Source organism: Bos indicus x Bos taurus, chromosome 22, assembly GCF_003369695.1.
Source record: "Bos indicus x Bos taurus breed Angus x Brahman F1 hybrid chromosome 22, Bos_hybrid_MaternalHap_v2.0, whole genome shotgun sequence".
Classification (NCBI taxonomy): Eukaryota; Metazoa; Chordata; class Mammalia; order Artiodactyla; family Bovidae; genus Bos; species Bos indicus x Bos taurus.
Window position 1 is genome coordinate 3,024,903 of NC_040097.1, and position 23,072 is coordinate 3,047,974.

The window sequence follows — 23,072 nt, forward strand, 5'->3', positions numbered from 1 at the left end:
GGTAAAGTTGTATTTTATCTATCACCTGACTCTGAATTCTGTTTCTCTTTTCGCCTTGGCTGCCAGGAAGCTTATAACCATGTTTAGCGCCTTTCAGTGCCAAACTGACTTATATTTCTCTCTTCCCTCACCTGGTTCAATCCTAACTGGCCCAGTTTGACCCTCCATTCTTCCTGGAGGCCTCTGCAATTCACATGGAAAGAGGCTGGGAACCCTCTCTACGTCAACAAAGGAAAGATTCTTCCCAGGCAAGATTTCAAAATTCAGGGCCCTGGACTTCGCTGGTGGTCCAATGGCTAAGACTCAGCACTCTCAATGCAAGGGGCCTGGGTTTGATCCCTGGTCAGGGAACTAGATCCCACATGGTGCAACTAAGACCTGGCGTGGCCAAATAAATAAATATTAAAGAAAAAGATTCTGGGCAATCTTATGACTTTTTGCTACTTCCACATGTCTCCTGCATTATCGTTCATTACTATTCATTTTAAAAAACACTTAAGGGACTTCCCTGGTGGTCCAGTGGTTAAAAGTCTGCCTTGTGATGCAAGGGACACAATCTCTGGTCAGGGAACTAAGACCCCACATGCTGCAAAGCAACCGGGTCTGTGCACCACAACGGCTGAGCCCACCCGCCACAACTAGAGAGGATCTGTATGCCACAACACAAGATCCCAGGTGCTGAAACCAAGACCCAGTACAGCCAAATAAATAAAAACTAAATAATTTTTTAAATTGTTAAATAAAAAATTCTTAAATGCCTTCATTTCAAAAGGAACTATATGTATTGATCACAAATAAAGAAAAGTGTCAACAAGCAAAGGTTGAGTAGAAATATATACCTAATAAAACTAAAAATTACTATATTCTGGATGGCTAGTTTCAGGCCTGGATGGCTAGTTTTCACTGCCTTAGGGAAAATTAACAAATGTCAGAAGGGTGGTAAAGACAAAATAACACCACCCCCTGGAATGGATCAGAGGGTTGAAGAAGAGAAAAATGAAAGGAAGTTACTCTGAGACCGTCACACAAATCTGGAAAAGGCAGCCTTTCCTCAAGACACTTTGCCACCACCTGCTGGGAATTTTTCATAATAAAGGCTTCCCTTGTGGCTCAGCTGGTAAAGAATCCGCCTGCAATGCAGGAGACCTGGGTTCAATCCCTGGGTTGGGAAGATCCTCTGGAGAAAGGAAAGGCTACCCACTCCAGTATTCTGGCCTGGAGAATTCCATGGACTGTATAGTCCCTGGGGTGGCAAAGAGTCAGACACAACTGAGCACCTGTTGGGAATTTTTCATAATAAAATTACAAGACAAAGTGTACAAATTCACTGTCACTCCTCAGGAGAGCCCTTGTGCAGTGTGCAACCTGCCCAACCATCCTCAGCAACCTGGTGTACCACATACTCTATGTAATGCCACCTCCCCACACCTGGCCCTGCCCCAAATACCCCACATGTTGGCAAATCTCTCTCTCAGGCATACTGGCAGCCCAGAGGGGAGAGAAGAGACCACGGCTTACATGAGCTCTTGTGTTCCCTTCTCCGCGGCCGCCTCCGCCCCATTGTGGTCCGGGGGCTCATGGGCTGGGATCCACGAGGCAGAGTGCTGGGGTTGGTGCAAGAAAAGGTGTGGTTCACGGTCGGCGAGGAGAAGGGAGATGAGGATAAGGCTGGGGAGATGAGAGCAGACCCATGAGCCCAGCAGAGCCCTCCACCCCACCCCAGGGAGACACAGGGGTGCCTCCTCCACCCCCGACCATGCTCGCTGTGTGACCTCAGGCCTGTCTCTCCCTCTCTGGGCCTCAAAGCTTACAGGCTTTTCACAGACCTGGTGAAACTCAGCTGCCAGACAGGGGCCCCTCACTTCTCTGAGTCTCAGCTTCCTTCCCTATAAAACAGGCTCCAGCACCTCCCCAGGGACAGAGAAGAGTGACCGTGGGGAGGGCACTTTACAGCGGTTCTGGTCCTGGCCGGCAGGGGCGGCCCAGGTGGGCGTCCTGCAGCGGCCGGGCCGGGGGCTGTGGCAGGAGGGCACGCAGGGGTCCCAGCGATGCGGCTGCTCGCTCCTCTGCACCTTCACTGTGGTGGAGGAAGAGGAGAGACAGGCGTTAGGGGCTGGGCGGGTCTGGACTCCATGCCCCTGAAGGGTGAGCTCCGTCTGCCCAGCAAGGGGAGGAGAGCGGGAACAGAAGGTCTGGAGTTTCTGAGCCAGGCTGGGCATTCCAGACTTTGCCCACATGTCCCGGACGCCCGCTGTGTGCTGGGCCCTGTGCTCAGGGCTCAGCTACGCAGCAGCCTGAGAGGCAGGGATCCGAGAGGGAAAGCCGTACCAGCCCACAGGTGGGAGGGCTGGAGGAGCAGGATGTGAACCAGGCCAACCGACCAGTCAGCTCCAAGGAGTGCAGCTGGCAGACAGTGACCAGCTGGAGCACCTCCGGGGACTGTGGTCATGCTGTAGCCTGGGCAGCCTTGGCCTGGGGCTGGGCAAGCAGGCACCGGGGCCGGGCATTTCTGCCCCACGCTGAGCTCTTGGGGGCCACATGGGTCTCTGTTGGATTGGCCCAGGCTTGCAAGGACCCGCATCGCAGTCTAAGGCTGTCCCCCCTCAACCTTTCACGGGCCTTGACTTCAGTGAACTCTTGACTCCAGCTAAGCATCCGCTTCCCAGGGGAGTCCACGGACCCTGCCTCTCTCACCTCCCTGACCTGGTCCTCCTCCCCGCAGCCCCAGACCCCGTTCTGGCTCTTCCTTCTGCTGCAGGACTTTGTGGGGAGTCGGGGTGGGGGATGTCCAGCCTGGGGCAGCATGCTCTTGGATGGACGGACGAGGTCCCTGTGATCTCAGCCCATTGATTCTGCCTCCCTGTGCGGCGTTCCCACCGCCACCCAGGGGCTGGGCCGACTCTGGGGCCAGGAGCTGAGTCCAATCCCAGCTCCATGGCTGACGAGCTGCGGGACTGGGACAAGTCCCTGCACCCCGCCCTGTGCCTCGCTGTCATAACTGTAAAATGGGACAAGGCGGCTACTTCCCAGGGAAGCTGGGAGGATAGGAGTTACCACATGGGCTTGGCAGACGTTTATTTAGGGAGAGCCAAGGGGACTGTCGGCAGCCAACTGTCATCAGAAGGACCTGCACTGCTCAGACCCTCAGAGCCTCCATACTGACCTTGTAGACGTGTCACGGGGGTGTACCCAGATGACCCCTGGGAAGCCCCAGCAGCACAGCAGCGGGTGGGAGAACAGATGCTGGGACATCTGAGGGACTCACAGGGGTGGCTCTAGGCCCTCCTGACTGCCTGGCTGCCTCCTCTGGACCTGCTGAGGGCCCTGGGGTGAGCCCACGGGTCCAAATTCTGAGTAGCACAGGGCACAGAAGGACTATCCCCTCCCTTGTTCCAGCCCTCATACTTCTATTAATGCGACCAGTGATGGATCTAGCTTTGGGGGTATCCACGCCAGCAAACTGTCAGATCAGAAAGTATGAAAGTGTTTGTTGCTCAATCCTGTCTGACTCTTTGTGACCCCATGGACTGTAGCCCACCAGGCTCCTCCATCCATGGGATTTTCCAGGCAAGAATACTGGAGTGGGTTGCCATTTAAACACCCAAGTTATTTATCTGCCCTATCTCCCCACCCTTAGCTGCTGCACTTGACACTTTGAGCGTCCCTGTGGGACTGGACATTTGTTCCGCTAAATGCTAGCCTGCCCCTTGCCCTTAGGGTTGAGCCCTGAGGTCTGCAGGGGACTCACCTGCCTCTGACGGCTTGAGGGGCCGCCGGCTCTGGGGCGCAGGCAGGATCTCCAGCCGCACTTTCTCCGACACGCTGGCCAGGAGCTTGGTGGCTTCAAGCAGCGAGCAGTGTTCAGTGCTGGTACCGTCGATGGACAGGATGTGGTCTCCGGCATGCAGGGCCCCGCTCCTGGCCAGGTCAGGGAGCAAAGGGGAAAGGGTACAGCCAGACAGCTCCAGACGATTCTCCCCCTGCACCCCCCCAACACACACCACGGCAGCTCCCAGCAGGTGCCCCACCTGTCCACCACGCTGGCCGGCTTGATGCGGTCGATGGTGATGACGGGCTTGTTCCGGTGGGAGCCGGTGGTGAGGGAGATCCCCAAGGCTGACCCTGGAGTCTTGGTGATTTCCACTATTAAGGGCCCTGAAGCGTTGGCCACCGTATCTGATACATGGAAGGAAAGAAGAGTTTGAGATGCAAATAATTCAGCACCTTCCTCCGTCTCAGCTTAATTCTGTCAGGTAGGGATCAGTGCATCCACTTTACAAACAAGAAAACTGAGGCGCCTGGAGGCAAAGGCCTCGTCCAAGTTCACATGGCCTCTCGGTGGCAGAGGAGGGGCAGGAATTCAGGTTTCAGAGAGGCTCTGACCCCAAGGCTTTGCTGAACAGTACTAATTTGCTCACATATATTGAGAGCCTGGGCTTCCCAGATGGTGCTAGTGGTAAAGAATCCGCCTGCCAATGCAGGAGACATAAAGAGACGTGGGTTTGATCCCTGGGTCAGGAAGATCCCCTGCAGGAGGGCATGACAACCCACTCCGGTATTCTTGCCTGGAGAATCCCATGGACAGAGGAGCCTGGCGGGCTACCGTCCATGGAGTCACAAAGAGTCAGACATGATGGCAGCGACTGAGCACTCAAGCATCAAGAGCCTACTGTATACACTGAACTGTGGGATTTCACTACCAGCCTTCCCCATCTCAGAAAACAGCACCCCGTGCACCCACCCAGTGGCTGGAAAACAAAACCCGGCTTTTTCCACTCTTTTTCCCACCCACGTGTCGAAACCTCAGCAAACCAGGCCAGCAGAGCTTCATCATCTTTCCCAGATCTAACTCCTCTCTACACCCCCACTCAGCCCCTGGTCCAGCCACCATCACTTTTCGCCCACCTGCACGGCCACAGGTTACAAAGTATCTCCTAGCCTTCCCCATCTCTCTCCCTGATTTTTTTTTTTTTTTTTTTTGCACACTTATCATCCTCTGTGAGTACAGTTTCAGTGTGTCTGCCCTCTGATGACCTCTTGCAATACCTACCGTCTTATTTGGGTTTCTCTTACCTTGGGCGTGGGGTATCTCTTCACCGCCGCCCTTCCTGACCTTCAACATGGGATAGCTCCTCTAGGCCCTCCTACCCCACGTCTGAGGTCAGGGGCAGAAGCCGGGAGGACCCCATGCCCAAAGGGCGGCGGCCAAGAGGAGTTACCCCATGTCCGAGGTCAGGGGCAGCAGCCAAGAGTGCCAGGCTGCAACGGCGCAGGAATGGCTGAGAAGAGCTACCCAAGTCCGAGGTCAGGGGCAGCAGCCGAGAGGAGTTACCCTGCGTCCGAGGTCAGGGGCGGCGGCCGGGAGGACCAACCCCACATCCAAGGAGCTGTAGCTGTGCGATGGTGTGATCACTGACCTAGAGCTGGACATCCTGGAATGTGAAGTCAAGTGGGCCTTAGAAAGTATCACTACAAACAAAGCTAGTGGAGGTGATGGAATTCCAGTTGAGCTATTTCAAATCCTGAAAGATGATGCTGTGAAAGTGCTGCACTCAATATGCCAGCAAATTTGGAAAACTCAGCAGTGGCCACAAGACTAGAAAAGGTCAGTGTTCATTCCAATCCCAAAGAAAGGCAATGCCAAAGAATGCTCAAACTACCGCACAATTGCACTCATCTCACACGCTAGTAAAGTAATGCTCAAAACTCTCCAAGCCAGGCTTCAGCAATACGTGAACCGTGAACTTCCTGATGTTCAAGCTGGTTTTAGAAAAGGCAGAAGAACCAGAGATCAAATTGCCAACATCTGCTGGATCATGGAAAAAGCAAGAGAGTTCCAGAAAAACATCTATTTCTGCTTTATTGACTATGCCAAAGCCTTTGACTGTGTGGATCACAATAAACTGTGGAAAATTCTGAAAGAGATGGGAATCCCAGACCACCTGACCTGCCTCTTGAGAAATCCGTATGCAGGTCAGGAAGCAACAGTTAGAACTGGACATGGAACAACAGACTGGTTCCAGATAGGAAAAGGAGTACGTCAAGGCTGTATATTGTCACCCTGCTTATTTAACTTCTATGCAGAGTACATCATGAGAAACGCTGGACTGGAAGAAGCACAAGCTGGAATCAAAATTGCTGGGAGAAATATCAATAACCTCAGATATGCAGATGACACCACCCTTGTGGCAGAAAGTGAAGAGGAATTCAAAAGCCTCTTGATGAAAGTGAAAGTGGAGAGTGAAAAAGTTGGCTTAAAGCTCAATATTCAGAAAACGAAGATCATGGCATCTGGTCCCATCACTTCATGGCAAATAGATGGAGAAACAGTGGAAACAGTGTCAGACTTTATTTTTTGGGGCTCCAAAATCACTGCAGATGGTGACTGCAGCCATGAAATTAAAAGACGCTTACTCCTTGGAAGGAAAGTTATGACCAACCTAGATAGCATATTCAAAAGCAGAGACATTACTTTGCCAACAAAGGTCTGTCTAGTCAAGGCTATGGTTTTTCCAGTGGTCATGTATGGATGTGAGAGTTGTACTGTGAAGAAAGCTGAGCGCCGAAGAATTGATGCTTTTGAACTGTGGTGTTGGAGAAGACTCTTGAGAGTCCCTTGGACTGCAAGGAGATCCAACCAGTCCATTCTGAAGGAGATCAGCCCTGGGATTTCTTTGGAAGGAATGATGCTAAAGCTGAAACTCCAGTACTTTGGCCACCTCATGCGAAGAGTTGACTCATTGGAAAAGACTCTGATGCTGGGAGGGATTGGGGGCAGGAGGAGAAGGGGACGACAGAGGAGGAGATGGCTGGATGGCATCACCAATTCAATGGACGTGAGTCTGAGTGAACTCCGGGAGTTGGTGATGGACAGGGAGGCCTGGCGTGCTGCGATTCATGGGGTCGCAAAGAGTCGGACACGACTGAGCGACTGAACTGAACTGAACTAAACTGATCATCCTCTGACACACTCTATATATGACTTATCCCATCCATGATCCATTTCTCCCCACCAGAATGTCAGCCCCATGGGAACAGAGACCTCATCTGTGTTGTTCTCAGATGGATCCCTGGTGCCTGGCAGAACGTGTACCACCCAGAGGGGCCCAGAGAGGCTGCGACCAGGCCAGGGTCACACAGCCCTTGCAGTGATGGGGATGTGTGCCCCCCACTCCCTGCCCTCCACCCCGGGGCCTCTTCTCGCTGCAGCCCGAGCCCTCAGGCCACAACTCACCCGGAATGGTCACGTCGTACTCCACCTGGAAGAGCGCCTCGTGGCTGCACTGCCGCAGCGTGGCCAGGGCAGTGGCATGGCTGGCCCCCTGCAGCGGGATCCCGTCAACGCTGAGCAGTCTGTCCCCCACCTTCAAGGAGCCCTCCCTGTGGGGAAGGGCCAGGTCATGCCGCCTCGTCCAGCGAGCGAGAGAACAGATGGAGGGCAGGGATCGGAGGAAGGAGACAGGGGCAGAACGGATGAGGGACAGCACGCGTGGGTGAACAAACCAGGAAGGGCATGTGGAAGAAGCCGAAGAACTGACGGAGGTCGGGTCAGCGACGACACCCCCCGCCCCAATTCAGTTCAGGTCAGTTCAGTCACTCAGTCGTGTCTGACTCTTTGTCGGACTGCAGCACACCAGGCCTCCCTGTCCATCACCAACTCCCAGAGTTTACCCAAACTCATGTCTATCGAGTCGGTGATACTGTCCAACCATCTCATCCTCTGTCGTCCCCTTCTCCTCCCGCCTTCAGTCTTTCCCAGCACCAATTAGTGCTTACGAAATTCACAGTCCCAGGTCAGCCCTCCAGCGGCTGAGCTGGAGATGCCCTTTGAGGTCACCTCCAGGGCCTTACCGGGGTCCCAGCCCTGCCAGGGCCGCCCAGCACCAGGGGCGGGCCGTCTGGAGGCTTGGAGCTGTCTGCACACAGGGCGCCCGCCAGGGCCCCTCCCTGGGTCTCAGCAGTGACTCTGGCCTGGTGACAAACATGCCTGGGAAGGAATTCCGCTGGGTCCCAGGGGTACGGCCCAAGGGGGTTCGCCTTGGCCTGGGTCATATCCCAGCTCTGGAATGCCTGCCCCAACAGGTGGCCAAGGCTATTCTGGGTGGTTCTATGAATAGCTCATCACAGGCCCCAAGGACGGGTTTAGATTTCTGAGGAGGCCATTCCAGGCTTTTCTTAAAATGGCCAGGAATTGCCCTTCGGGAGGTCGGGGGGCCAGGAGCTGGGAGCTGGGCGTGTTCCTCCCTCACCTTCTCTCCTCCTGGAGCTTCTGAGCAGGCCCCGGGCAGGGCCAGCCGGCAGTGTGGCCAGGACTGGGGAGGCTGTGTCACTGAGGGCCACAGTGACGCCCGTCACCAAGCCCCACAGCCCTCGCATCAGCTCTGCGGGGCTCCACTATTGGGTCCATTCCACAGATGGGAAAACGAAGGCCAGGGAAGAGGCAACAACACCACACCAAAGCTCTCCACCCCGCAGACAGCAGGATCTTGGGAAGAAAGAGCTCGGGGCCCCCCTCATGTGGGACTTAGGGCTGGCTCCACCAACAAGCTGCTGAGTGACGCTGGCCGGGGGTGTCCCCCGTCTGGACCTTCGTCCCAGGGGAGCTGGGCGAGGGTGGTGCAGGCCGAGGCTGTAAGCTCCCCCCAGCTCAGGCTCACCTGTCGGCAGGGCCGCCGGGCCGCACGTAGGTCAGGACAAGTGGGCGGGACTTGTGCCCGTCTTCATGGGCACCTCCTGGACAGAATTTGACAAGAGACTGCAGTCATCCACCCATCGCTGCCTGGTGCCCGGAGGCCCCGACCCAGACCTTAAGCAGGCTTCCTTCATCCCCTCTGCTCCAGGACTCTGTCCCTGCTGTTCCCTGCCCCTCCTATGAGACATGGGCTCTAAATCCCATCCAGAAGTGGGACGGAAAGTAGGGAATAAAACCAAAGTCCTCTCTTGATTAAACAGCTTGCTTTCTCTCCTGCAGTCTCATCCAGTTTCCCTTTTCTCCCTGGTTGCTAGGGAGCTCCGAACTTAACTTTCTGTTACAACTTTTCCCTTTCACTTCCTCAATCATGCACACTTGGTTGGCCAAGTTTTCCATCTAATACTTGATTTAATGATCCTGGTTCTTAAAGTTCAGAAAAAGATTATATAAATATAAATATATTTATATAAACATATAAATATAAATGCAAATAAATATATAAATATAAACATTATTATATATAGTTATATAAATATAAGCTATATTTAAAATATAAATTATAGTTGATAAATATAATATAGATATATCATAAAGATATATCAATTACATATTTGTAAATATATTTAAATATAAATCTAAATATAAATTATATTAATATATAATTATAAAATGTAAATATATTAATAAATATAAATTTATTTAAGTATAAATATAAATTTAAGTATAAATATAAATTTAAATATAAAATATATGTATTTATTTAAATATAAAAATGAATTTATTTTAATAAACTTATGTTTATTTTAATATAAACATGTTTATTTATTTAAATTTAAGTTTATTTAAATTTAAATATATATTTATTTATCTAAATTTAAATATAAATATATTATAATTCATCAGAGCAAAGCAAAACACACAGAATTGGCATTAGCCTTCCCGTCCCTTGACCCCAAAGGTGACTCTTACACTGACCTCTGAGGACAAAGCCAAAGCTATTGCCCTCCTTGAGGAGGGAGACATCCACTGTCTTTGAAACGATCCCTGGGTTGTTCTCGGGGGCTGGGGAGAAATGGAGACCCTCCTGAGTCCTTGGGTCGCATCACCGAGCTGGCAGCCGTCCCCAGAGTTCGTTCCAGGACAGGCGGGTCACCAGTCGCAGATACTACAGGAAAGGCCAACCCCCCCACCCCACCCCATTTGACAGGCAGGACAAGTGAGGCTTAGAGGCACCCTCCCCACTGAAGCCCACTCAGTCCTCCACTTAGAGAAGGGAGAGGGCCGGCCCGGGCTCTCACAGAGACAACAGCAGGACTCAAGCCTGAGTCCAGGGCTGGCAGTCTTAGGCCCGAGCTCAATTCCAGACAGTTATTCAGATTTCAAGACTTCAGACCAACTTTGGAAATTCAGAGCTGAGCTAAAGCACCCCAGGCCACTGTACTCGGTGCAGCACGGGAAGGGTGGGGACCTATGTACTCAGAGACATTCCTAAAACCTTCCCCCCAAAGAAGCATCTGGAAACCAAGTACGACAAGGGTGTTACAAGCAGGCCCTGCCGCCTCCTGGTGACAGCGCACTGCATTTGCAGCAAAGCCCCGGGTGCGGCCTGGCGGTCTGTGGCCAGTCCCCAGGTCCTGCCCACCCGGGTGCTGGTGGGGAGGCAGCCGCGTCCCCCCACGACCAAGGCAGTGGAGGGGGTTCCCGGCCCGAGGGCACCCACCGGGCGGGGGCAGCTCAAACTCCACCTCCAGCACCACGCGCTCGCCCACGTTCTTCAGTAGGGTGATGATCTCATCGTGGCGGAGCCTGGTCAGGTGGATCCCGTTCACTGACCGGATGTAGTCGCCCACGTTCAGCAGGTCACTCCTGGGAGAGAGAAGGCCAGTGCACGCGCCGGCTGACACACGCTGGCGTGCACATCCTCCCCGCCCACTGAATCCTGGGGGTCTCTGCGGCCCCATCTTACAGGTGTGGAAACTGAGGCTCAGAGAGGGCAGGCCTGGTCCAGGGCCACACGGCGGGTGAGCAGGAAAGTGCGGATCCTACCCTGGATCTGGGGGACACGCAGGCCTGGCCTTCTCCCCACCACCCCCCATCGATGCTAGCCGGCCTGCTTTCCCTCCTGCGGGGGCGTCACCCTCACAGAGCTCTACAGAGTGGCCAGATGTCAGTGCTTGCTATCCCTTAACGCTCTTCCGGGGCCCAGAGGGGCAGTAATACAGAGGCTAACTCCCAGTTTTCATGGACCTGAATCTGCCTGCAACGCAGGAGACCCTGGTTCGATTCCTGGGTCGGAAAGATCCACTGGAAAAGGGATAAGCTACCCACTCCAGTGTTCTTGCTTCCCTTGTGACTCAACAGGTAAAGAATCCACCTGCAATGTGGGAGACCTGGGTTCGATCCCTGGGTTGGGAAGATCCCCTGGAGAAGGGAAAGGCTACCCACTCCAGCATTCTGGCCTGGAGAATTCCATGGACTGTATAGTCCATGGAGTCGCAAAGAGTTGGACACGACTGATCGACTTTTACTTCCATGGTCCAGGGAGCCCCCGAGGTAAAGTAAACAGTACGAAAATGCAGGCAGTGTGTGCGGAAGTGCCAGCCAAGCAGAGTGGCGCTTCAGCCTGGGGCCTGGGGAGGGCTTGCCAGAGGCAGTGAGGAGGGAGGAATAGGAATTTGCCAGGAGGGTCTCTGGGCTTCCCTGGTGGCTCAGCGGTAAGGAATCTGCCTGCCTGTGTAAGAGACCCGGGTTCAGTCCCTGGGTCGGGTGGAGCCCCTGGAGGAGGGCATAGCAACCCACTCCAGTATCCTTCCCTGGAGAATCCCATGAACAGAGGAGCCTGGTGGGCTGCAGTCCATGGGGTTGCACAGAGTTGGACACACAATGAGAGGAGGAGGGTGTCTAGGGAAGGGGCCTTCTGGGCAGAGGGTTCTGCGCGTGAAAAGGCCTGGAGGGCCCAGTGAGCGTGGGGTGCTGGGGTCGGGTTGGCTCCGGAGGAAAGGGAATGAAGTGGCCTCTAGCCCTTCCTCCACAGACACCCAGCCCTTACTGCTCTGCAGAAGCCCCAGGACCCCCACCCCTCCGCCCGGCCCCCTTCCTGCCCATCCCCTACCCACTGAGCCCAGGCTTCTCACCTGGCCGCAAGTCCCCCAGGCCTCAGGTTGGAGACCCTGGGCTTCCCATCCTTGTCGGTGCCCCCAGAGATGGTCAGGCCCAGCGTGCTGCCCTCCTTCTTGGTCAGCTCCACCGTGGTGACCCCTCGGAACTCCTCTGCCAACAGAGAGGGGGTGAGCAGGCAGTGTGGGGCAAATTCTGAGTCCCCGGCTCCAGGACAAACCAAACAGATGCTTGGTAAGCAGCATGCATGATGCTGGGTGAACTCATCTCCTTTTTACGGATCAGAGAGGCTAAGGGACTAGTCTAAGGTCACAGAGCCAACTCATTGGAAAAGACCCTGATACTGGGAAAGATTGAGGCGGGGAGGAGAAGGGGACGACAGAGGATGAGATGGTTGGATGGCATCACCGACTCAATGGACAGGAGTCTGACAAGCTCCAAGAGGTGGTGAAGGACAGGGGAACGTGGCGTGGCACAGTCCAGGGGACAGCAAAGAGTTGGCACGACGGAGCGACTGAACAACAGGGTCACCGGGCGAGTTAGCGGCAGAGCTGAGGCGGTCTGACCCCCGCCCGGAGCTCTCTGTGCCTCCAGAGAGAAAGGGGAAGGCGGGAGGCTGTTTACCTGGGATGCTCTGCCGGCGGCGCGCCAGAGCCCCGTCGGCTGCTCCGGTGTCCTTGTCTCCTTTGGTGTAAGGCCCATTGTCTGCAGGCGGCAAACAGAGGGAAGGCCCTGAGCCGCGCGGTCATTTCCATCAGGCAAACCCCTCCTGCCTCGGCAAGCTTCTGCTTGGCGGATGCGGCCCCTGAGTGGTTCCTTCTTGCCTCCAGCCCCACCCGGGACGTGCTGGGGGAGCCTCATGGCTTCTCCCCCGCAAGGGCAATGCTGTCTCATCTCTCAAGTAACACGCTTTGGGGCGCCCACCACAGTCTGGGCGGTTCTCTGCCACGCAGCAACTCGCCATCTCTACAGCCATCATACCACGTGCAGAGAAGGAAGCTGAGGCTCAGAGAGGGACGACTCGTGCCCACGGTCACAAAGCCCTCGGCCAAGGTAGCTTCTGCAAAAAGCCAGACGCCTGGCTCTGTTGTCCAGCCCACCCCATGTTCCAGGTTCCCTGGACTGGGTTCTTCTTCTTTTTTTTTTTCCACATTCCCTCTCCAAGTCCCTTCTTAGTCCTGCACAGAGCTGGGTCAGGTCAACTGGTAAACCCTCAAGCAGGGTGGCTCTCCCATGCTGCCCCTGGGGCCGCCCCTCCCCACCTCCAGGGACCTGTACAACCCCCCAGGCTTTTGCTAAAGAGCCTGCCTGCCAGTGCAGGAGACACAGGAGATGCACATTCGATCCCTGGGTCAGGAAGAGCCCCTGGAGTAGGAAGTGGCAGCCCACTCCAGTATTCTTGCCTGGAGAATCCCCATGGACAGAGGAGCCTGGCGGGCTACAGTCCATGGGGTTGCAAAGAGCTGGACATGACTGAGCACATAGGCTTCACCCAAGTCTGCACACGCCCCCACTGCCCCTCAGGAGCCCCCTGTGCGGCACCCGCCTTCACCACTCACCAGTTGTGGGAAGGCCACTCCCTCCCCGGCCCCCTGACCTCCGCAAGGCCTCACTCACAGGACCGTCCCCCTTCCCACACTTCAGAAGGGGGGATGAGAGAGGGCTGGGGCAGGGGCAGAAACATCCCATCCCATCCCATCCCATCCCAGCCACATCCTTTTCACAAGGGAGAGGCTCAGGTTAGTGTTCAGCCAGAGATGGGGTCAACCGGGGTCAAGATCAGGACACAGTCTGGCCAGGGCTCCGGGCTCAGTCAGAGGCAAACAATGGGGTTCAATAAACGGCAGGTTTCTCAACAACACTCCTGATGCTTTTTCTGCCGGATGCTGTACCGATGTCTGGGCTTCCCTAGTGGCTCAGATGATAAAGAATCTGCCTGCCAACGCAGGAGACCTGGGTTCAATCCCTGGGTCAGGAAGATCCCCCGGAGAAGGGAATGGCGACCCACTCCAGTATTCTTACCTGGAGAATGTCCACATTCAGCAGCATCCCTGCCCTCTAGCCGCTAGAGGACAGCAGCATTCCATGCCATCATCACAGCCAGAAATGACTAGACACCCGCCTTGTCCTGTAGGCGAGCAACACTGCCTCCCGACCCCCACTCAGCCCCTCACTGAGAATCAAACTTTAGATCAGGGGTGAAGCTCAGGCTGGGTCCGGGTCAAGTTCAGCCTGGGGTCAGGGCTCAACCCAGGACTAAGGAAGCCTGAGAACCTTCACCACCTGCAGCTCTAACCATTGAGAAGCGGTTTCTCCAGACCAGGGACAGGCTTCCTTGGCTTTGCCAGAAGGTGGGAAGTAACAAATCAAACCGCAGTTAAGCCCAGAGTCGTTTCCAGGGCCCCTGGAGTGAGCCCCCAGCCGCTTTGCTCACCACAACGCAACCCCAGGCCCCGTGTTCACATTCTCAGCCACGGATTCAGGCAACACCCCATTAAGTATAATGCCTCGTATTACGGTTCCCTCATTCGCACTTCATTTAGATTCAACAAGACGTTTCTGAGCTAATCAAATTAAAAAGACCAGGTTCTATCAACTGCGTGACAGTGAGCGTCTCTGATATTTCAATGTGGGCAATTCTGGAATTAAAATGTCTTGTTCCGTGCAAATTAGATTCCGTCACTGGAAAATCCTTCTCTCCTGGGCTGCCCCGGGAAGACCTGAGGTAAGCTTGCTTCCCAGGGGGTGCTCATGGTAAAAGAACTCGCCTGCCTAATGCAGGAGACTTAAGAGATGCGGGTCTGATTCCTGGAAGGAAGGCATGGCAACCCACTCCAGTCTTCTTGCCTGGAGAATCCCATGGACAGAGGAGCCTGACGGGCTATAGTCCACGGGGTCGCAAAGACTCAGACACGACTCAACGACAAACACTTTCACTTTGCTTCAAGTTTGCTGGCTCCAAGTTTGGGAGTCTGGAGACAGGGGAAGGGGGAGATCTCCTAAGGACAAGAAAGCAGAGAGTCAAGTTTGCCAAATTCAGAGCCGGAGAATCTCAAACAATGGAGAGGAATGGCAGCGGGTTCTGGCTGATTCTGGGGCACAGGATCTGTTTCCTGGGGTGTCTCTGTGGTTTGTCAACACAACCTCACTGAGCTTTCCTCACCCCAATATTCAAATTCTGCTCCAGTGAACGATGTGGTGCCTGCGATGTCACCAACTGGGCTGTGACGGCACGCTTGTCACGGCTTAGGCCGGGCGGGTGTGGGGAGGGGGCGTCTGCTGGCTTTGGGCTGTCAGGCATCTGACCCCGCGATGCAAACGAGACGCATACAACTATGTGCGGACAGTCAGCAGGCGATAAGCGAGGACAAGAGAGTCTTCTTCAGGGAAAGCACATGCATTTTAGGGTGTGGCCTTGATGAGTTCTCCGGGAAGCTGAGGCCACTCAGGACAGCTGGCTGCCAGGTAAGGGGCTTCTGGATATTTCGGACCCCTGCCACTTTCAGAAAGGCACCCACAAGGAACGCTATGATGTTCACTGATGCTTGCTCGGAGGGGACCGTCCCCCACTTTCACAAGTTTCCCCCCTCAGGTCAGGGGGAAACAGGCGGCATTTACAGCAAAAACCAAGACAGGGCCAGAATTACTAGTTAACCGTGTGACCCGAGTCTCTATTTCTCTGTGAAATGGGGGTGTCTCCCCCATCACAGGCAGGAGAATTTGAGGGAATTATTTTATTTATGGAAAACCCTCAGAGGGCTCAGACCCCAGTCCTGCTCCCTCAGAGAACACGCCTGCTCTCTTTGGCTCTCTCTCTTTTTTGTTCTGGGACCTGGTAATTATATGCTTAGAGATGAAAGCTTTTCAAAAACATCTTTCCCACCAATTTTCAGCTGGAAACGTGCATAAAAAACAGAGATATTTTTATCTGGGTGTTTTTTTTTTTTTCCCCTGTCTCCTCCTTCCAGCAATGGGCAATTATGAGCTCTTGCCTTCAGTCAATCTGTCCTGTAAGAACTCGCTTCAGAGAGAAATTCATTTCCGCAGTGATGCCAACCCATTCAGCAAGCGGGCTGGGCAAGTGGCGGGGGACAGGAGGGAGAGACGCCTGGCGGAACACAGACTTTACACGTGGTCCCCAGGCCCCAGGCTGCAGTCCGGGTGGGTGGGCTTCTCTTCTATTTCATTTCTCTTGAAAGCAGTGCTCATTTGCCTTCATTATCTCCGTTTCTCTGAGGCCCCAGGGAGCTATTGAGCTTTGACAAAGGGGAAAGGAAGTCAGCCCCCGGCCAGGCTGCCTTTGCCAGGGTCCCGCCTAAGCGGGGGAGAGGGGCTGGGGCGTGGGGCTGGGCAGGGGGGCTGTGGATGGGGCATGGCTGACCTTTGGCTCTGCAGGCCTCGAGGAGGGAGCACTCAGCATCTGAGAGGGGCCACTGGGAAATAGAGGCCCTGGTGGGAGGTTCAGCTTGGGCCGGACAGAAAATGACCGCTTGACTGAAAGCCACCAGCAGGGCCAGCCCGGCCCGAGTGCCGATGGAGAGAAGGGGGGCTCCCAGTCGCCTCTGGGTCCAACCACAACAGTGCACAGAGTGACCCGCTGTGGCTTGCTCCCTGCCAAGTGATCTGCCGAACCTGGCTGGCTTGGCCCCACCTCGGAAGCCATTGCCAGCTCGACGCAAAGGATGGACCCTGGAGCCTCAACCTGCTGCCGACTGGCTAAGCGGTCTGGAACGTGTCGCTTCGCCTCTCCAAGTCTTGGCACAATGCTGGTGCCCACCTCGCGGGCTGGTGGGAGGAATCAGTGTGGTTATGGGGTGCCTGGAGCCAGGACGCATGTGAAGTTCTCCCCGTGGCCCTTCTTGTCGCCTCAGTAGAAAGACTTTCCTATTAATAATGGTAACAGTCCCTACTGATTAAGTGCCAGTGCTGTGTTAGAGGCTTCACGAGCTTTATGTCATGTATCCTCATCACCTTCTGAGGTGGGATAATCGCCATTCCCATTTGACAGATGGGTGGGGGGTGGTGGGCTGAGGCACGACAGCTTAGGTGACTTCCCACAGCAAGGGGCAGGGCCAGGATTGGAACCCAGGCTGTAGTCTAAGAAACTGCAACTTGTTACCACTTTATCCTCACATGGGGCTTCCCAGGTGGCACTTGTAATAAAGAATCTGCCTGCCAATGGCCGAGACCTATGAGACGTGAGTTCGATCCCTAGGTCGGGAAGATCCACTGGAGAAGGGCATGGCAACCCCTCCAGTATCATCGCCTGGAGAATCCCATGGACAGAGGGGCCTGGCGGGCTACGGTCCGTGGGGTCACCGAGAGTCGGACACGACTGAATGTCTGAGCAAGTATCCGCAGGTGGGTGGGTGCCATGATCATTCCTACGCTATCAAAGAGGAAACCAAGGCACAGAGAGGTTATGGGAACTGCCTAAGGCCATACAGCTGCTGGGTTGCATAGCCATGGGCCGCTCCTGCCTCCTCCCCTCGCTCCACGACGGTCTTGAGGGGACTCAACTCGGGGGTGATGCCTGCGGCCCTCCTGCCAGCAGCCTCGGCTCCTTTGGGCACTCCTGACCCACCGAGTGATCACCCCCTGGCCCCGGCGGGCTGGACCAGGGCAGACAGCCGGATGGAGGAGCAGCAAAGCCAGCTGCGGGCTGACCTCAGAGGACAGCCCCAACCCTCGCAGCTCACAGGGCTCCCCAGAAGCCGTGGAGAGGTCACTGGCTCAGCCACGAGTGACCCTTGCTCTGTTCAGCGCATGTTTTTAAGAGAAACAAAAAGAAATTTATTAATAGATTTAAAAGGCAGACACCTGTTTCACTTGGAGCCAAGGACTGAAAAAAAAAAAAACCTGACAAAGGAAACGGGAGCTGATCAGCCCGGCGCCTGGCCCGCTCCAAGCTCTTGGCCACTGATGCATTCAACTCCTCCGAGAGCTCGCGAGCATCCCCCTCTACGGACAAGGGGACTGAAGCCCAGAGGGACCACTCAGCTGGGGAGCTGCAGAGGACAGACTGGAATTGGTCTGTCTGGCCCCCAGCAGACCACATCCTTAATCACCAGCTCTGCCCCTTCCCGCCAAACACGAGGGCAACGGACCCCAGAAGAGGGGTGCCTGGGGAGGCAGCGCCCGCCCCCAAGAGCCCCCTGTCAGGGCTCGGGCACCCACAGGCTGGACATGACCAGAGAGGTTGCCAGCCCCGCAATCTCCCTTCCACAAGGCATGTGGGGCCCCCGGCACTCGACCCTGAGCCCACACTCTGGCTCATGTTCCCCCTCTAGGGGACCACGATGACCCCGGCATCACGTGGGGCTGAGCACAGGCTCAAGAGGGGCCGTGGCCTTCTGGACCTGTGCTGTCCCACGTCCCTCTGAAACCCACCACATCGGAGTGCATGACCCCCAGACCAGCTCACCAATAGGAGCCGTGAAGACTCAGTTCACCCAGCGGAGAATCAAAGCAAAAGATGTGCCCACAACTGACCGACCTGGGCCTCCCTGACCTCACCTGCTGAAGCTCTGTCCTGGGCCAACTCCACTCCGTGCAATGGTCGTCCCACACCCAGCTTCCACAGCACCCCAGGGCCTTTGCACTGGCTGTTCCCTCTGCCCAGAATGCTCCTTCCCCAACATCCACAAAACCCCCTTCCTCACCTCCTTCAGGACTGTGGAATCTTTACCTTCTCATCTTCCCCAAGCAGCTTGTTTGAATTCACACCTGAACCACTGCTATTTCCAGTATGGAGAGTCTGGCACACAGGAAATGCTCAGTAAATCATTCGAAACGCAATTCCCACTTACAGGTTAGATGAATGGGGATCAAAGAGGTGGAATGAGTTGTCCAAGGTCATGGAGTCAGGAAGAGACAGAGGCAGGAGGCAAGCCCGAGTCTCCCTGGGTCTGGAGGCCTCGGCCTCCGTGGTCTGGCGCCGGGGGTTCCCCCCCATGACCAGGGCTCTGCTAAGAAGCAGGAGGTCAGGCCTGCCCGAGGTCAGGCTGGGCTAAGACGAGGTCAGGCCTGCCCGAGGATCCAGGTGGTTCTGGTGAGGGCCCCCCCCGCCAGCCTGGAGGAGTGGGCAGCTCAGGCCGTGGCAGAAGGACCCTCCCACCACCCCGACGCACACGCACCCTGTCTGAGCCTCCCAGCTGGGACAAAGTCCGCTTTGTGGCTGGCCGGCAGTCAGAGGAGAGTGCACACTGTGGGGCGTGGGGCTTCCTGCCCAAATCTGCTTTCAAGCCTAACTGCGCACCCCAGTCCGGGACACACCCCTTCCTGCAGGGCTCGGGGTCCATCCCAGCACCAAGACGGCAGCAGCAGGGAATGGGCCTGAGAAAGGACTTGTGCTGGCAAAGTCCATTGGGGAAGAGAAATGGCCCTGGGCACTGTGCCCCACAGGCCCCAAGCCCCAGCCTGGCTCTCCCAGAGGAGCTTGCCTGAGCACAGCCTGCCTGGTCAGGGCCCCAGCCGGCTCTGAGAAATGCCGAGGGTGCATGGACTGGCCACCTGTTGGCTGCCTTTGGCCCCAGGCTCCAGAGAGGCCATGTGGCCAGAGGCCCAGTGGGTGGTCACGTGATCCAAGCTGGGTTGATGGGAACCAGCCCTGGGACGTTTGCTGGAAATACCCTTAACCTCAAAGGCACTAGGGGTCCCCTGGGCACCTCAAGGAGAGGAGTCTGCCTGGAAATAAAGCCTGCCTAAAAAGAGGCAGAGAAGAGGCAGAGACCTGGGGTCCTAATCATGTTAACTGAGCACCTGGATCACACTGTGCCTGAAGCCACATCTTGGACTTTTCCTTTTAAGAAGAAGCCTGAGTGCCAACACCAAGTGAGACAGGGGTGATCGTGAAGCGATGTGACCCGGGGAGGAGACCACGGTGGGGTCCGCAGGCGTAAGGGAGGGGGTGTCAAGGAAGCCAAATATTCAGAGAGGAAAAAGCCAGGGAGATCATGAAAGGCCTTGAATGCCAGGATAAGAAGCTGTGACCACATCATAGTTTCAGCAAAAAGAACCCTCCCAGAGCAGCATGGAGAGGGTGGGAGAAGGGAGGCCCAGGAGGCCAGTGAGGAGCCTGGGGCTAAGGTCAGGCAGGTCAAGGGCAGAGACCACAGTACGGAGAAGAGCGGGAAGACATCTCCCCAGCGTTGCTCCAGGTGAGGTCTCCAGGGCACTGCCGCCCTTGTGGTTCCGACCACTGCAGGACGAAGTAATCCCCACTTCTTGGGCCTGATGTCGAGAAGACAGATATGCCCAAGCCAAGAGAGGGGTGGAGTTGCCAGGAGGGGGCAAGGGCAGATCACAGAGGGTCAAATCCCAGCCATAGCCCTGGACAAGTCACTTAACACCGCCCTGCCTCGGTTTCCCCAACTATAAAATGGGGAGATTAACTGAATGCACAGTGGTGTGAGGACGCCATGAGAAAAAGCACAGACAGCGCTGAAAAGAATCTGGCACAGAGTCCAATCTCAACAGCTGTCAGCTACTATTATTATTTGCATTATTATTATTATCTGGGGGCCTGGGGGTAACTCTGCTACCTGTGGGGGGCGGGGTGGGGGGAGGCGAGAGCTTCAGTTCCCGGGCCCTCGGAAGCACGGTGCAGGGAGCTCTGCTATAAGAGAGATCTGGGTGCCAAGCCCGCCTCGGCCCTGTGGGTCTTGGGGGCAGCCGAGGGCCCCTCTGACCCTCAGCTTCCCCACTGGGACCACAGTCCCTACCCTGGGAGCTGTTGTACAGAGATGACACCAGGAGTATGCCAAATATGGGAAGGCATCGCTGGGGCTGCTCAGGACACGAGCTGAAGGGTGAGCTAGTGGCCCCCGAGCCCCGCCCAGGGTCCCAGCCCTGGGGCCACCCAGGAGTGTGACAGCTGAGCGATACCTGCCGCCCACCCCGCCTCCTTCCCACCAACCAGTCGCCCCCGCAGGTCAGGGGCGCCTTGAGCCAGGGCAGGAGTTCTCCAACAGCACCCGCGGGGCACATGGGCGGGACATGCCCCACTGGTGCACCCCGGAGGCCGGAGCGCTGGGGCAGGACAGCCCAGCAGACTCGGGCCCCCAGGGCCGGGTCAGACAGACAGCCCTGCCACCTGCCCACCAGCTGGGTGTCCGGCCCCCGCCCACCCTCCCCGCTTGGGGTCTGGAAGTGGCCGTCCCAGGCCTGGCCCTTCTCTGGGCAGCGGTTCCAGAGGACTCCGTGGGTTCAGGCCCCCTCGCCCCTCCTGCCGTCCGTTACTCACCCGCCTCTCCAGGGGTCTCCCGGCTGAACCCACACAGCATGACTGCTATTGTCTCCCCGGTGCCACCACCGGCTCCCTCCCTCGCCCTCCCCAGGGAGGGGCCGTGGGAGGGGAGCTCCTGGCTCCCACTGGCTGGGCACGTGTCCACCCACTGCAGCGGGCGGCCCTCTGCTTAAAGGGGACACGGCTGTCGTCACGGCTGATTCCTGGACGGGGCTCAACACCCCTCCCCACCCCTCAGCCCCCTGCCACCCAGTCCAAGTCTGGGCAGGGGGTCTCTGGAGATGGCAGTCCGCCCCCAGGGCCCTCAGGCAGACAGATCCCTGGGCCAACTCTGCCCCTGACGCGTCCCGGGACTTTGGGGAGTGACTGCTGCCCGCCCCAGACTCAGTGTTTCCACCCGGAAAAGGGGAACAGTGCCTGCCAAACTTTTTTAAGTAGCAGATGCTAGTGGAATCTTGCACGGGATTCCCAGGACATAAGGCAGAGGAAAAGCAGTCGTTGAACGAGGCCAGGGCGAGTCTGCAGGGCGTGTCTCAGTATAGAAACCCTCACCCTCGGAGCCCCTTGGCCCTTCCACGGACATTCCAGCTTCTTCTCCCAGGCCTCCGTCTCCTCTGCCCAAAGGTGGGACTTGGGAAAGACGAGCCCAGCACCCTGTTAGCCGGAGCATCCCCCAGCTATGTGGGAAGACAGAGCAAGCCCGGAGCAAGTTCCGGCTTGATGAGCAGGGGCAGCTGGTCACAACTCCAGCCCCCACTGGGCCTCGGGCCAGCACCCTCCTGGCTTCCTCTGCACCAGCCTAGGATGGCCCTGACGACCCTGATGGCCCCCTGGGGCCCCCCTCCAGGGCTCCAGCTGTTCCTGCTCCCCACCCACCAACACTGGTACCGGCAGAGAGCCATACACCACAGAGGTGCTGGGAGAAGGATAGGGGATGGGGACTCGGGGTGTCAACAGCTTGGAACTGAACAGCATGTTGCAGCCAGCTGAATGAGCAGAGAAAGAGATGGACAAGGTCTCAGCTCCCTGGAAGCGCTCCAATGCATGGGAACAATGGGGCTCAAGTGTCCCCAGGTCCTGCAGCAAATGGGAGGGTACAGCCCGTGGCCGGGAGCCCGGGGCTTTATCTGAGGTTCCTCCCCGGCAGGGACGCCCACCACAGAACCCAGCCCACAATTCCTGGGCTGCCCGTGCTGGCTCTTGCCAGCCCCACCCTACTGGCACCTTCAGGACAAACTGGGATGCTGAGTGTGTGTGGAGGTGTCTCTTGCACCCCTGGATCCACAGGTCACGTTCCTTGCCTGATGCCCACCTCCCGAGGGTGCCTTCCTGTTTGGTGACTTCAGGTACGTCCCAGGGTGCAGGGTGCCTTGGGCTTGCAGTGAGGTCAAAGGTCAAACAGAGATACCAAGGTCTCAGCCATGGGAGGGAGGGTGAGCACCGAGTCAGAGAGGGAACCTGATTTGGGAGGCGTTTGCTGGGAGAGGGCCTGTGGGCTCTCTGTGTGGCCCGCGATGCCCTGCAGCCGTCACGATAAGGCCCTCGATGAAGAGCCTGACAATCCCCAGGGCACCGAGAGCCACCTTGGAGCAGCCCAGCTGCACACCAGGCAGGAAGGGGCACAGCTCTTCACAGACCCTCATCCTCTTCCCCCTCCACCGCCCTGACTTACAGCCCCTTCAGGGAGGAGGGCGCTATGGTGCCCAAGGCTTTGGAGTTCCATTTACCCGCTTTCATAAGAAAATATTTGCTCTCCGAACACATGCATTTAAATGAGCGATTAAGACTGAGGGTCTGAAGCCTTGCCGTGTTTCTCTCGCGGCTCCTTTGGAATTTACTCTCGTGGACGAGGAGCGGCCGGAAAGGTCACACCACGGGTTATGGGAGAGCAAGCGAGGGCCAGCATCTTCCCACTGCCCTCTGTCCCTGCCAGCCCACCAAGCACGTTTCACTCCACTTTATCCAAAAAGTGGGTTTGAAAGCAACTGTCGGTCCATTCTGGAACAAGGCAGGGTT

The 23,072-nt window shown here is 56.3% G+C and overlaps 1 protein-coding gene across 7 annotated transcripts in view; it reads right to left on the minus strand.

Annotated features, from left to right (window-relative positions):
• The window catches only part of GRIP2 (glutamate receptor interacting protein 2), a 103,905-nt gene that overhangs the window by 25,462 nt on the left and 55,371 nt on the right, over positions 1 to 23,072 (minus strand). For 5 of the 7 annotated variants that reach the window (XM_027522717.1, XM_027522719.1, XM_027522716.1 and 2 more), the window contains exons 2-11: positions 12,434 to 12,514; positions 11,827 to 11,962; positions 10,413 to 10,558; positions 9,668 to 9,754; positions 8,658 to 8,733; positions 7,235 to 7,380; positions 4,029 to 4,176; positions 3,749 to 3,918; positions 1,952 to 2,077; positions 1,519 to 1,668 (exon numbers count right to left, since the gene is read on the minus strand). In XM_027522717.1, coding sequence (XP_027378518.1) covers positions 1,519 to 1,668; positions 1,952 to 2,077; positions 3,749 to 3,918; positions 4,029 to 4,176; positions 7,235 to 7,380; positions 8,658 to 8,733; positions 9,668 to 9,754; positions 10,413 to 10,558; positions 11,827 to 11,962; positions 12,434 to 12,514 — 1,266 coding nt within the window. Of the gene's footprint in view, positions 1 to 1,518; positions 1,669 to 1,951; positions 2,078 to 3,748; positions 3,919 to 4,028; positions 4,177 to 7,234; positions 7,381 to 8,657; positions 8,734 to 9,667; positions 9,755 to 10,412; positions 10,559 to 11,826; positions 11,963 to 12,433; positions 12,515 to 21,053; positions 21,178 to 23,072 lie in introns of those variants that run through there. The other 2 variants (XM_027522718.1, XM_027522720.1) reach the window with 2 other exon arrangements.